This window comes from Pyrgilauda ruficollis, unplaced genomic scaffold (assembly GCF_017590135.1).
Source record: "Pyrgilauda ruficollis isolate IOZ18807 unplaced genomic scaffold, ASM1759013v1 scaffold127, whole genome shotgun sequence".
Taxonomy (NCBI): Eukaryota; Metazoa; Chordata; class Aves; order Passeriformes; family Passeridae; genus Pyrgilauda; species Pyrgilauda ruficollis.
In genome coordinates, this window is record NW_024511099.1 from 812,867 (window position 1) to 826,912 (window position 14,046).

General features: G+C 64.0%; 2 protein-coding genes across 9 annotated transcripts; one reads left to right on the plus strand and one right to left on the minus strand.

Annotated features, from left to right (window-relative positions):
- Positions 1 to 36: 36 nt before the first annotated feature.
- Positions 37 to 7,950, minus strand: FAM110A (family with sequence similarity 110 member A). 4 transcript variants are annotated; one of them, XM_041458261.1, is made up of 4 exons: positions 7,750 to 7,950; positions 4,125 to 4,530; positions 2,965 to 3,060; positions 37 to 1,863 (listed from the first exon to the last, which is right to left on the minus strand). In XM_041458261.1, exons 2-4 carry the CDS (start codon positions 4,396 to 4,398, stop codon positions 794 to 796), a joined length of 1,440 nt encoding a protein of 479 aa, XP_041314195.1. In that variant the 5' UTR covers positions 4,399 to 4,530; positions 7,750 to 7,950; the 3' UTR covers positions 37 to 793. The 4 variants fall into 4 exon arrangements, with proteins under 4 accessions (XP_041314195.1, XP_041314196.1, XP_041314197.1 ...); XM_041458262.1 differs by having other exon boundaries at positions 4,125 to 4,462; positions 7,750 to 7,847; XM_041458263.1 differs by lacking the exons at positions 2,965 to 3,060; positions 7,750 to 7,950 and having other exon boundaries at positions 4,125 to 4,426.
- A 92-nt stretch (positions 7,951 to 8,042) lies between these two features.
- On the plus strand, positions 8,043 to 11,061 carry SLC52A3 (solute carrier family 52 member 3). 5 transcript variants are annotated; one of them, XM_041458272.1, is made up of 4 exons: positions 8,043 to 8,174; positions 9,060 to 10,130; positions 10,385 to 10,508; positions 10,632 to 11,061. In XM_041458272.1, exons 2-4 carry the CDS (start codon positions 9,103 to 9,105, stop codon positions 10,842 to 10,844), a joined length of 1,365 nt encoding a protein of 454 aa, XP_041314206.1. In that variant the 5' UTR covers positions 8,043 to 8,174; positions 9,060 to 9,102; the 3' UTR covers positions 10,845 to 11,061. The 5 variants fall into 5 exon arrangements, with proteins under 5 accessions (XP_041314206.1, XP_041314204.1, XP_041314205.1 ...); XM_041458270.1 differs by lacking the exon at positions 8,043 to 8,174 and adding an exon at positions 8,192 to 8,318; XM_041458271.1 differs by lacking the exon at positions 8,043 to 8,174 and adding an exon at positions 8,340 to 8,443.
- Positions 11,062 to 14,046: the final 2,985 nt, after the last annotated feature.

A 14,046-nucleotide genomic window follows, 5' to 3' on the forward strand; every position in this document is an offset into this window, starting at 1 on the left:
CCCAAATTCCACCACCCCAAGAGACAACACACAGCCTCCAAAACACAGGCATTTAATAAAACTGGCTGCATTAAAATTACTGTTATTATTTACAGATCAAACATAAGGAAAAGAGTAGAAAAGAGGAACTGTTGTCTTCATAAATACCAGGCCCAGCATGGTGGGGACTTCTTGCCCACTGGCAGTCAGGAAGGGGAACACAGGCACCCACAGACACTCACACAGACACACAGCCACACAGCCCTGGGCAGCTTGAAGCAGGGGGTCAGGTTTCTCCCTCACCCCTCAAAGCACCAGGCTTTTCTTCAGCAATAAGATGGGACCACCAGGATGTGGCCACCACCCCAGGCAGTGGGACCCCTTCCGTGGAGGCTGCAAGGGGACAGCTGTTTCACCAGTGCAGTGTCCCTGCTCCATGCAGGGGGACCCAGCCCCTTGCACCCCACCCAGGGTGCTGGTGAGGAGCAGGACAGGCAGGAGCTGCCAGCAGTACAGGCAGGGCAGCCACACATGAGGCCCTGTGGGTGTTGAGGACCAGCCCCACACCCAGGGACACGTGTCCTCTGCCTTCCCATGAGCTCGCAGGGCCCTGGTTCTCCAGTGCTGGCACAGGGGTCTGACCATGGATCCCTGGCACATCAGGCCAGTGATGCTATGGCACAGCAGGGCTGAGTTCAAGGGTCCTGTCACCACCAAGAGCTCCCTGCTCCTCCCAGGGCACAGCCAGTGCTTTGTCCCCATCCAGCATTGCCCACTTATGAGCGACCCATCCCAGGTGCCCAGCACGGCACTGCTACACGTCGGAGACCTGCTGGGGCTCCCTGGCCTGGCGCAGCCCGTAGAGCCACTTGATGACGCGGGCGTTGCGCTCGATGATGGAGATGCCGTAGGGCACTCGCTCCGCCGGCCGCCCCTCGGGGGTGGCGGCGCTGGGTGGCGAGCGGCCGCCCTCCGAGCTGGCCGTGCTCACGCTGTGGAACTTGAGGGACACGATGTCAGAGCTGGCGCGGGCGAAGCGCTCGGCCCCCATGTCCTGCATCTCCTCGGGGTCAAGGCCGCAGTAGTTGAAGAAGCGCTCCAGGTCGGCGGTGGCCCGCGAGAGCCGATCGCTCAGGTCCGACTTGGAGCGGTGCAGCAGCGGCTGCCGGCGGGCGCTCTCCGGGCGGGCGGGTGAGCTCCGGGACGGGGTCACAGGCAGCCCACCTGGCATGGGGGATGCAGGCAGCGGTGTCACTGGGCTCCGCGGAGCTGCACAGGGACGGACGTCCACCCTCCGCACGGCCACGCTGCCGGGGGGCTTGGTGGCGGCCGGGCTCTCCGGTGGCTTCACAGCCCCCTCCACCGCTGGCGCTTCCGCCCGCCACCTGCACTCCCTGCCCAGCGGGCTCTCCGCCTTGGGGAAGGGGCTGTCACAGAGGTTGATGAGGTTGTTGAGGATCTCCAGGTCAAGGGAGGTCTTCGGGCTGGCAGCGTCGGCGCGGCGTGGCCCCGGGGGTGCCCTGCGGCTGGGGGTGAGCACAGCCCGGCGCACCCCGGGGGTGAAGAGGGGCTGCTTGAGCAGCAGTGGCTTCACCGGCTCCTGCTTGGTGCTGGCGACCTTCTGGCTCTTCACGTACTTGGCCTTGTCGGCCTCCAGCCTCTCCACTGCGCTGGGCTTGCCGGCCCCCGGCTCGGCGTGCCGGCGGAAATACGCGGGCCCTTTGCGGAGGATACGGACGGGCATGGCCGAGGTGAAAGGCGCCGTCACCGTCACCCCCTTCATGGTGTCACCGGCTTGCAGCGCCTCGACGGGCATCCTCCGTGCCGGCACCGGGACACGGGTGAGCGGCCGCCACGGGCAGCGAGGGGCTCGGGCGCCGTCGGCTGCGAAAAGGGGCCGGAGTGAGAGCGGGGCCGGAGTGAGAGCGGCGGCGATGCTGCCCCTGCCCGCGCCCCGGCCCCACGGCAGACAAAGACAGCCCGGGCTGTGCGGTACGGCGCTCGCTGCGCCCCCGGCTCCGGGCTGCCTATTTGAAGGCGGTCACCACGCCTCCGCCGCCGCCGAGCCTCCCCGACAAGCGCCCCGGCCAATCCGCGCCGCACGCCTGCTTCAAACCGCACCGGGGCCAATGGCGCCGCCGGGGAGGGCGCCCCGGTCCCGGCGAGGGGCACCCTGCGGAGACAGTGGGGGCGGAGAGAGCCAAGCACCCCTCACTGATGCTCTGCCCAAGCCGCAGGTGCCGGGGGTGCATCGCCCGCCTCAAGGGGTGCATTGCGTGTGCCCATCGTCCGTGCTCAGGGGGGCACTGCCCACATCCAGGGGGCATTTCCTTCACCCAGTGCATCGCCCACTCCCAGGGGAGCACTGATTGCTCCCGAGGGTGCCTCATCTGCATCCTTGCATCGCCCATGCCCAGGGGTGCATTGCCTGCTCCCAGGTGTGCATCCCTCATGCCCAGGGTTCCATCACCCACCGCCCTGCCGGGCTGGTGGATTCGGTGCTCCACTCCCTCTGCTGTTCCCTCGGCTCTTGCAAGCTCCGGCGCTGCTCCCAGGCTCCCTCCCTGCTCTCACCCCGGAGCTCCTTGGAAAGTAAGTGGAGTTCTCGGGGGTTTCCTCTCGTGCTTCCCCGGCCGCGGTGAGCTCGGGGCAGCGTGAGGCCCTGTGCACCCCGTGTCCTTGGGTCCCTGCCAACCCCAACAAGCGCAGCCGCCACAACGGTCGCACCAGCCCGCCCAGAGCGAAAAGCGGGGGGAGGGCACCCAAACCAGCCCTACACCCTTCTGCAGCCCCCTGAGCAGAGCTGGGCACACCCAGAGTAGCCCCAACACCCAGAGGGGCTCAGCAGTGGCAGGGCCCACAGGAGCATATGTGGGTCAGACCCCCTCCCCCAGCCCCTTTCCCAAGCTGCTCTGAGATTCTCCTGAGGTCCCGATTTGGGGCACTGATGAGCCCGAGGATGTGGCAGCAAGCCCCAGCACTCACCAGGTGCAGTGGTGGGCAGGGCGGAGCCGGTGTGCTGTGGCCTCACTTGCTCCCGTGGCAGCCCCGAGCCGGCAGCTGCCACCGTCACCCGCTCACCTGCGTGCACAAACTTCCTGGGAGCAGCCCAGCGCCTGTCCCAGCGGCAGGAGCCAGCCCTGGCACCCACAGCCCCGCCGAACCGTGGCTGAGCCATGTCCGCACCCCCTAGCAGCCCACGGGTGCCAGATTCCCCAGAATCTGGACCCCAGCAGGATCCCTGCACAGCACACGGTGCATCCCCGCGACACGCTGTGACAGACGAGTGGCCATGGGGGAGGCTGGCTGCCCCTCTACCCCGTTCCCGTCCCCTGCCTGGGGGGGCATGCTGTCTCCTGACCTGAAAAATGTCTGCAGGGGGGCGGCCAGGCGTGCTGACAGCTGGGAACGGTCCCAGCACCGGCATAGATCCTCCTGCCTCCTCCCCGGGGCAGCTTTCTGCACCCTCTGCCCAACCCCTCGGGTCCAGTGCTGCCCAGCCCCTGTGCCAATGGCCAGCTTCACTGCCCTTGTACCTGTGCCCAGCACAGGGAGGGCTCCCGGTTCAGCACGGGGGTGCAAAAGTGTCCCCCAGGCAAGGCAAAGATGGAAAATGTCCCCATGTCAGGCACTGGAGTTCAGCCTCGTACCAGACAGCCAAGCCACAGAAGAGATAGCTGCGAGGTGCAGGGACAAGGACACGGCAGCCCCAGCACAGCCACCAGTGGCCGGTGTGGGGACCCCTCCCCAGCACGGACAGCCCGGCCGGGCACAACCTGCTGCTCCACATTCCTGCAGAGCTGAGCCACTGCGCTGGCACGGCCACACCGAGCTGGGCTGCGCCGAGCCAAGCGGAGCCGAGCGGAGCCACCCTCCGAACAGCCCCAAAAACTCGGCAGCATAATCCCATGCCCCGAACCCAGCTGGAGTTCAGGGATCTGATCTCTGGGCATTGTCCAGTGTGGTCCCAGCTCCTCTTCCTCCTGGGGTGGGCAGTCCAGCCAGGTTCACATGGCCCACCGGGTCACCTCCAGCCTGGAGGAGCTGCTCCAGAGGTACACGGTTGTGACCCCTTCACCGGCTCACCCCGTCCCACTCTGCTGGCACTGAACCAGCACGGGACCAGCACCACCTCTGCCACCCACCTGGATTGGCCTCCTCGGCACGGATCAGCTGCCACCCTTCTTCTCCCTGCTCTCTTTCCGAGGGTGTCCCGACGGTGTCCTGCTGTCCCCACCCTCCTGCTCCCCAGCCACGTCCTCCCGGTGTCCCCGCGTGATGGCGGCTGGAGGGTGCTGGAGCGGTTCTGCATGCGGCGGCTGCCGCTGAGTCAGCGCCGGGTGAGGACGCCCTCCGAGGCAAATCAGCACTCACATGGGATGGAAACCACAGGGCATTCCTCCATGCCAGCTGCGTCATGCAGCGTGCCGCTGCCCGGTGACGTCCCAGCTGCCGGTTCAGCCCGCGGTGCCGGCCTGGCAGCCTGGATGCACACACGGCCCGAGGTGCTCACAGTGACAAATCCAAAATCCTTCTGGATGTCGCTGCTCGCTGTGGGCAAAGGGTGCTGGTGCTGGTTTAGGGCTTCAGGGACACAGGGGAAATTCCCAGCCTTGCTGTGGGCACCCCAGTTCCCTCATGTCACTGGTATGATCAGTTGGCAGGGCCTGCTCTCATTTGGAAATCTCATCTTGTTTCTCCAATCACCCAGCAGCAATAAACTCCAAAACATAGGAAAATAAACTGGATAGCAGGAAGAGAGGTGACAGACAGGATCACCAAGCCTGCAGCCACTTGGACCTGCTGGTCTGAACCCAGCCCAGGCAGGTTGGCCCAGGTACAGGCATCTCTGTTCAGCTCTGCACAAAGGGAATGAGCATTTGGCTCATGTTGCGGAGCTCAGTTACAGCCCTGCATTGTTCAAACGCTCCTGGAGCAAGACAAGGAGCTGGTGAAGGGAGAAAGGCCAAGGGAAGCACACAGTCTGGGAGCCAGAGGGCTGCCCTGAGCCCAGATTCGCACAACGGGCTCAGCTAGAAAATCCCAGTTGGTAGGCGAGGGCAGAGCCCGCAGGCTGCGTCCCCCCACAGGTGCCGAGGCTGTGCGGGTGCAGGCAGGAGGCTGCAGGAGCTGCTCGGGCACGTCTGGCCCGTTGGAGCGGGGCGTTGGATCCAGGCAGCGCCCCAAGCCTCGCCCTCCCCGGGAGCAGCTCGGGACATGCCCCAGGAGGACAGCCTCCTGCAGGAATGCTCCCCCAGCACCCGCTGCAGCATCCCCACCGCTGCCCCAGGAACACAGGGATGGTGTTTGTGAGCAAAGGGACAACGAGGTGCTGGCAGTGCCTTTGCTCCCACCTTCTACAGACACCCTCGTGCCACTGCCAGGACCTCCTGGATGCTAAATTGAGCTGCCAAGGAGAAGAAAACACACTCCGCAGCCAATCCCCCCCTGGAAGTGCTGGGTGGAGGCAGCTACGGGTGCCTGGCAACACCTGCCAAGCCGCAGGGCTGGGGCTGGGCAGTGTGGGCACCCCCACGCAGAGGCACCCCCAGAGCTGAGAGCTCCCCAACCCCTTCTTCTTGGGTGTTGACTCCCAGTGTTTTATTGCAGCCTGTTGCTGTGCCCCAACCCAGGATAAACCACCTCCTGCTCCTGGCTCAGTTTCCCCAGCAAGAGCTCCACAGAGCTGCTCCAGAAGGAAGATGGGGACATGTTGCCCATGGGGAATAGGGAGGCACCCGCTGCACCCAGCATCACCCCATTCATTCCCTGTGGGCAGAGGGAACGATGCTGCCTGCACCCGGATGTTCACACTCGGTCTCTGCTCAGGGATCCGGGAGCCAGGGAGGTGACAGATGGGGACATGCTGGGCACGGGGCCTTTGTCTGGCCGGTGGTGGCGGCGGCACAGACCCGCAGATGGCGGCTGCCGTGGGGCCGTGGCCGCAGCCCATGGCCAGGCAAGCGCTGGGCCCTGGGGATCCGGCCCTTTTGTTGGGGTCTCACCTCCGGCAGCGGCCCCTTCCCTGCTGCCCCCCACCAGCCTTTCCACTTTCAACTTGACCTGCTCCTTTCACATGGAAATGGAATGCAAATTGGGCTAGGGCTGGAGCTGTCAGGGTCCAGGCGGAGACCCGCCAGCAGGTCCCCAAGTCTGGGGGTCATACCCTCTCAAATAGGCTGGCCAGTAGTCCCTGGAGTGAGGGGGTCACCTTGTCCCCCCACAATGGAGCAGCAGCCACCCTCTGCCCAGGCAGACCATCCCCACTGCTCACACATGGAAGATATTATGGGATGGGTCTCACTAGGGCTGAGCTCAAGGACAGATCCCTGGTTTTCTGGGCTGCCAGTGTTTCCATGCCACCCTGCCACCCCCATGGCATGGGCAGTGTGCCCACCCTGGGATCCCTGCTGCACCCCCTGGCATGTGCTGGCTTGCGGTTGGGATGGGCTCCCCAGCCCTGGCTGGGTGAGGAGGGGGCTTCCTGGAGGGATGGCCATCACAGCCCAGCAAAGTCCCGCAGGCAGGGACCACTCGGCTACCAAATGTTGCCATCTGCTCCGGGGCCTTCGCTCGCATCTGCCGGGGGTGTGGAGGGGAGAGGGGCCGGGAGTTCAGCTGCGGGGCGGGCAGGGGGCGGAGGAGGCACGGGCAGGGCAGGCAGCACGCGTCGGGTGGATTTGGGTGAGTAGCGTGAAGGGGCAACACGAGGGTCCCACACCCAGCCCCCCATCGAACTGCCTCTGCCCCGGAGCCATTAGCCCCTGGGAAGGGTCTCACTGCCGGCTGAGCCGGCTCTTTGTGCCGGCAAATTAAACACAGGACAATTGCTGTCCCCTCCCTGTCCCCATACCCATGGACACACCATGACCTCAGCTGCCCCACACCCACCCCAAGCTCCCTGTGCCTGGTTTCCCCAGCACCTTGCACCTGTTCCCCACCTTCCAGGTCCCTTGGGGTTCTGTACTGGTTTGACTGGGATAGAGGCTTTTTGCCATAGGAGCCGGGGGGGGACTGTTTTGGAGTTGTGCTGAAAGCAGTGCTGATAACCCAGGAGTGTCTGATCTTGGCTGAGCCATGCTCACAGAGCCCCAAGGACTTTTCTGCTCCTCCTGCTGCCCCACCAGCGAGTGAGAGCGCTGGGGGTGCATAGAAATTGGGAGGGGATGTGGATGGAACAGCTCTGCACTCCCCCTCTCCCCCCCAGGGATACCCCGGACTATAGGACAGCCTTGCTTTTCCTATTAAGCTGATCCGTCAGTTAAGTCCGTTTTACCATTTTATCTTTCCCCATTTTGTACCCCATCCCACCGGGTGTGTGTGTGTGTGTGTGAGTGAGCAGTTGAGGTGGGCTGAGCAGCCTGCTGGAATTAAATCACAGCAGTACCACCTCAAACTGTGACCATCCCCCTCCACTGTCACCCAGCGTCTCTGCAGCCCCGGAGACAAGACTTGTCCCCACTACACCCAACGGTCCTGGCTGCCATGGGTGCTCCCACAGGCGCAGGGCAGGGTGGAGGAGCAAACTGCAGTCCCCCGGAGGGACAGGGACAGGTACAGGCACTGCAGACAGGTAGGGCAGGGAAGCAGGCGGGGAAGCAGACGGGAGAAGGCAGCCCCAGGTTTTGCAGGGCTGCAGCCCGCTCTCCCAGCGACACCCGGTGGGTGCTGGGGGAAGAGCCGCCTGGGGGATGAGGCATCCTGGGGCGGTGGGTCCTGGGCTGGGAGGGGGGCTTGCTGCTGGGGGTGACCAGGGGTCTCTCTCCTCACCCGTGTCACCTCCCGACCGGTGCAAATGGCTCATCCGCTGGCTCGCGGCTTGGTCCCAGCACTGTCCCGAGGTGGGACAACTGCCACATTCGGAGGTTCCCCAGCGCCCCATGCCAACCCGTGACCCCGCAGAGATCCCGATGGGGACAGGAACCGTCATCGGGTGACACTTGCACCTGCAAGAAGAGTCTGTGATAGGTGGGACGCAGTTCAGGCGGGGACAAGGACAAAGTCCAGGACACCGCCAAGAATTATAACCCCCCTGAGCTCGGGACTCTGCCAGCCGGGGCCAAGACGAAGAGCAGAGCAGGGCCAGGCTGTCACCGGTCCGCATCCGGAGGTGGTGACGCGCCCGCCTCACGTCACCGCTCCGGCAGCCAGGACTGGCTCCCGCCCGCGTGGTGCTGCCGGTTTCCCAAAGCGCAGTGAGTTACCCTTGGGAGATTGCCGAGGCACCGGTCCGACCGGAGCCCGTTTCCTTCCTGGCTGCTGCTGCAGCCCCGCTGCCCCCCCGCGGCGCCGGGGCCATGGCTGGGTCGTTGCGCCCGCCGGGCTCAGCCCCGTGAGACGTGAGTTTCCTCTGGCGGCCTCAGCGCCCCGGGGAGGGCTGGAGACGGCTCTGCGGGACCGGGGGTGGCACGGAGCGTAGGGACATGGGACCTGAGAGTTCCTGCCAGCAGCGGGATGGGAGTGGGTAAGGGATGTGTTCGGAGCCCAGCTGACTCAGCTGGCTGGTACGAGCAGAGGCTGGGCTGCAGGTTGGGCTGCCGGGGCCTGTCGCCCGCGGCACCGGAGCGTGTCGGAATCGCGCGGGTCCCGACTGGAAGGGGACGGGCGCTGCGTGGCCCTGCCCTGCAGATGCAGGGGGAGGTACGAGGCGTCCATTCCCAGCAGAGCAGCTGCCCAGGACGCTCAGCTCCCAGGTGAGAGCCCCCTTCCCCCTGCACCCGGCCATGCCGAGCCCTTCCAGGCTGCACGGAGCTGCTACGTGAGCTGGCACAGGTTCAATGCCCTCCTGGGTATCGCACCTGCCGCTGCCAAGCCCCAGCGCTCTGGGATGAGACCAGGTGAAGCTCATCAGGATCCACACCCAGGGCAGGAGAGCACCGTGTCATCACTTGAAGGGGGCAGAGGGGTCCATGGGGCCTGCAGAGGGCAAAGTGGGGCTGGGCTGGGCTGTGCGTCCCACACCCTCACGGCACGTAGAAGGAAGCTGTTCTGCCAGCACAGGGGGTGGTCATGGGAGGACAGGGTCAGGATCTGGAAGGGTCAGATCTCACCTCACCACTCATCAAAGTCTCTCCCCACAGCACAGCAGCGTCACTCACAGGCCCAGGCACCCAGCCCTGAGCCATGGCACTGCTCACCCACTTTCTGGCCTGTGCCTTCGGCATGGGCTCCTGGGTGGCCATCAATGGGCTGTGGGTGGAGGTGCCCCTGCTGGTGACGGTGCTGCCGGAGCAGTGGTACCTCCCCTCCTACATCACCATCATCATCCAGATGGCCAACGTGGGACCACTCTTCGTCACCCTCATGAATCGCTTTCGGCCTGGCTTGATGAAGGAGGTGGCTGTTATCTATGTGATCGTGTCCGTGGGTGTCATGGCCTGCTTGCTCCTGGCTTTCCTCTGGAACCACACGTCCCTCATTGCCGGGACATCCCACAGCATCCCCTTCCTAATCCTGACCTTCTTCCTGGCCCTGGTGGACTGCACCTCCTCTGTCACCTTTCTGCCTTTCATGATGCAGCTGCAGCCCCAGTACACGAACACCTTCTTCATAGGTGAAGGGCTAAGTGGGCTGATCCCTTCTCTCATTGCCCTGGGCCAGGGCTCTGGTATCTCCAGCTGCACCAATGTCAGCTACAAGGTCAACATCACCACCGGCAACGAGACCGTGGAGAGCACCACCTTCCATGTGGAGACCAGCTACCTCCCACCCAACTTCTCCACCCTCGTCTTTTTCCTGCTGATGACTGCAATGATGCTGACCTGCTTGCTGGCCTTCTTCTTCCTCACCCGGCAGCCCAAGGTGTGGGAGCTCTCTCAGCAGCACCTCTTTCCCAGCAGCATTGTGCTGAACTCATTTGACCAGATCCATGATGAGGGAGCCGACTTGCACCTGAGCAGAGGCTGCTCATGCCCAAAGGATCCCAAGGGACCTGGGGACATCCTGCCACAGAAAGTCTCCTACTCCCTAACCCAGCTCACCCTCATCTACCTCCTCATCGCCTGGGTGAGCGCCCTGACAAACGGGGTCCTGCCATCCGTGCAGTCCTACTCCTGCCTGCCCTACGGACACACCACCTACCACCTGGCAGCCACGCTCAGCTCCATGGCCAACCCCCTGGCCTGCATCGTGGCCATGTTCCTGCCCAGCAGGTGAGTTGCCGGGCCCTGGGAGTTGCAGCAGGGTGCACACCAGGGGCTTCTGCCCCAAAAGTGGCCCCTACTTTGCAAGGGTTGGGGGTGTAGGCACTGGGTGGGAGAGGGCCTGTGGGGTGTCCATGCCCTGGCAGCACAGACACCCCAGGAAAGAAGGATGGAGCCAGGAAGGAGCCAGAACATGCTGCGTGTCTGTGCTGCTCACCAGGGAAAGGTGGTGTTCTCCAGTGACACTCACATGTCCCTTGCAGGTCCCTGGCCCTGATGGTCATCCTCACTATAGCAGGGACAGGCTTTGGTGCCTACAACATGGCCATTGCAGTGATGAGCCCCTGCCCGCTCCTGCAGCAGTCCCAGTGGGGCGATGTCATCATCGTAAGTCACGGTGTCCCTCTCACTCAGGGAGGTCTTTGACACCACACCTGGTCCTGACCTCACCACGATGTCCCCACAGTAGGGAACCCCTGGCCCTGACCACTTTTCCACCTGTGCCACCAGGTCCTCTCCTGGGTGCTGTTCACCGGGACGCTCTCCTACATGAAGGTGATGGCCGGGGTGATCCTGCGGAGCCGCAGCCACAGAGCGCTGGTGTGCTACGGGGTGCTGGAGCAGCTGGGCTCCCTCCTCGGGGCACTGCTCATGTTCCCCCTTGTCAACGTCTATGGCCTTTTCAAATCTGCTGACTACTGCAGCCCGCAGTGCCCAGCATGAGTGGGGTGGACACCCCAAGACCGCTGCTCTTGCCTGCACGAACTCCCAAAATCAGCAAGGCTGGCTGGCTGGGAAGCAGCGCTGGGACCAGGACGGCTGCAGACACAGCTCCCTGATGGGCTCTGCCAGGGCGCAGCATCTCCAGGGCTTTGTCTCCAGCCTGGGCACGGGGTGTTCCCATCCTGTGAAAGCAATAGAAGGTGTTTTATTTTATTCAGCCCTCTGCCTCCCTGCTGCCTGCACACCCCATGTTGAGGGGGCTGTGTGTGCCAGTGCCCCCCACCTGGGTACCTCTCAACTGGGGCCTTGCCCAGTCCTTTCCCCTGGGGGGTCTGGCACTGTCTGGCATCGTGCCCTAAAGCCCCCCTGGGCTCTGTGGGTGGGCACAGCCCCAGCTGCACCGGTGGCGTTCCTGGCCCTTGCGCTGTGGCAGCTGCCCCCAGACAGGGGGTTTGCAGCCAGCTGGGGGGAGTGGGGACAAAGGCGGCCATGGGGAGGGGCATGGTGGGGGAACACAGAACATTCACAAGGCCCCCAGTAGCAGCTGGGGAAACTGAGGCACAGTGGGACTGGAGCGACATGTGTGATATTTGCCACCCTCTGCTGTGGTCCCATCCATGCTTTCTGCTTCTTCCCCACAGCCCTGTGCCCCCCTGCACCCCATTTCAGCCCCGCTGCACCTTGAGATGGGCAGAGCTGGAGAGGGGCTGCAGCAGAGCCTCGCACCAGAGCAGTGCAGGCAGAGTGCCCATGGCAGGGGTGGCACAGCACCAGTGCCCGGGCTGGCCCTGGTACCTGGTACCTAGCTGTGCCCCAGCCATGCCAGCAGGGCAGGGGCCGGGTGTGCACTGGGACATGGCAGGCACGGGAGGTCAGGGCAGTGCAGCCCCGGGATGGGACAGCACCCGTGCCCTGCACGCGCCTGCGCCCCTTCCCTGGGGCACGAGGCAGCCGGGCCTTTGTCCCCGGCCCTTTGTCTGGCATCTGCTCCCTGCGCCGGCGGCAGCACCAGACCACGGATTGGAGCCACTTCGGGGCTCCGGCTGCGACCCGGACGCCTCTGGGAAGAACGAGATTGGAATACCTAATGGCCAGCAGCCCCCCAGGCTGGCAGTGGTGGGGGTCCTGCAGCTGAGGCAGCAGAGAGGGCAGGACTGGGGGCTCTTCCTCCTGGCACTAGTGGGCATCCTCTGGCAGATTCTGGCTGACCCCAGAGCCCGTGTCCAGGATCCATGGAGGATGGGGGAGCTGAAGACCAGTGGGAGATGTGGGGGCACCGCAGGGCAGCTTGTCTCATTCCAGTAGCAGGATATGTCCCTTGTGGGTAGACTGGGAGCTGGAGTAGGGACCTGACCTCTCTCCTCCTGCCCCCCAAGAGGATGATCCTGCCCTTGGGAGCCCCCAAAACCCCTCACCCACAGTACCCCCCCCAGCCCCCTCCTTCTTGTCGGGGAAACAATTGCCTCCTATGGGAATTATTTCCATACAGCTGCTCAGGAAGGCACAAACCCGGTGGAGGAAGGCTGAGCCTTTCTTCTGGCGCTGCTCCCCCTCCCCACAGTGGCGGGGGCAGGTTTGGGGGGGCCCAGGCGCTGCCGTCAGCGCTATCAGCTCGGCAGGGCTGGCTGCGGTTATTACCATACATTATCGCAGTCCCCTGCCTCCGAAAGGAGCCGGGGCTGCTCCCCCCTCCCAGCCCTCCCTCCTCCTGCCTTTTACACTTAATTACCTCCCTTATTACACCGCAGCCTGGAGAGAGACAAAATCCCAGGGCAGCGGGCAGGCAGGCAGCAGGCAGCGGGCGGGCAGGCAGCGGGCAGCGGGCGGGCAGCGGGCAGGCAGGCCCAACTAGGGCGTAAGTAATCGCCCGTTCTGCAAGCGTGCCTTCCAGGAGAGAACAGGCACACGCACGGATAAATAAATCAGGGAGCGGAGGCCGGGAGCCCAGTGTGTGTGTGTGGGATGCCGCGAGCAGCCCGGCAGGCGACGTCCCCTCGGGGCCGCAGCCCTGTGGGAGAGGTGACCTTGAACTTGGCAGAGCCTTGACGTCAGGGCAGCGCTGCAGGGACAGATGGGACTCGTGGTGCTGCCGGCAATCCCTGGCCAAGGCCTGCGGGAGCAAGTGGAGAGACCCCAGCCCACATGGGGAGCAGCCCTGGGATCCTCTAGGATGTGGAGTGCTGTGGATATGGGATGCTCTGGGATGGGGGATGCTGTGAGCTGTGGGATGCACTTAGCTGTGGAATGCTGTGTGATGCTGTGGGATGCTGTGGGATATCAGATGCTGTGGGATGCTGTGGTCTGTGGGATGCTCTAGGCTGTGGAATGATGTGGGCTGTGAGATGCCCTGGGCTGTAGGATCCTGTGGCATGCTGTGGGATGCCCTGGGCTGTGGAATACCACACAAAGCAGTGAGCAGGGGCACTGCGATGCAGGGCTGGCCCCAGATGTGGCCCTGGGGCACAGCTGAAGGAGCAGACATGGCTGTGAGCAGGCAGGTGCTGCCTGTGGGGATGCTGCTTTTGGTCCCCAGACCCAGTGCCACATCCCTGGCCAAAGGGGTTAGTGTGCCCAGGGCTGCCCTGTGCCAGCACTCTGCCTGTGGTGACAGCAGAGGCACCGTCCTTATTAAGTGCTGCAACACTCTGGGCATTGCACAAGGCTCAGGGAGAGCACGGCCAGCTGCCAGTCAGGTCCCTGTGTCACCCACTAGCTCTCAGATAGCACAACTCCGGCCTTCAGATGGCACAACTGCAGGGAAAGGCAGCCCTGGAGCACCAGCTGCCTGCAGCGGAGCGCAGAGAGGAGGGGGGAGTGGGAGTGGGGGCTCCAGTGAGACGAAGGGGGAGTAAGAGTGGGGGCTCCAGCCGGGAACAATGAACTGCCACGAGCCTGGCTATTGTTGTGGCTCCGAAGGTCACGGTGCTTCCTGAGGACTGGGAGTGGGACAGGGACATGGGAAGGGAGAGAATGTGGGAAAAGAGGGATGGGAACAGTGGGAAGGGATGGGGACAAGACAGAGGTGGGACAGAGATGAGAGCAGGGAAGAGGGGAAAGGGTTGAGGACAGAGAAAAAGGTACAGGGGAAGGGAGAAGGGAAAGAGAAGGGGGTCAGTCAAAAGGGTCTGTGGACAGAGATGAGAACAGGGAAGATGGATGGGAATGAGAACCGGGAACAGGGATAGGAACAGGGAGCAAGGAC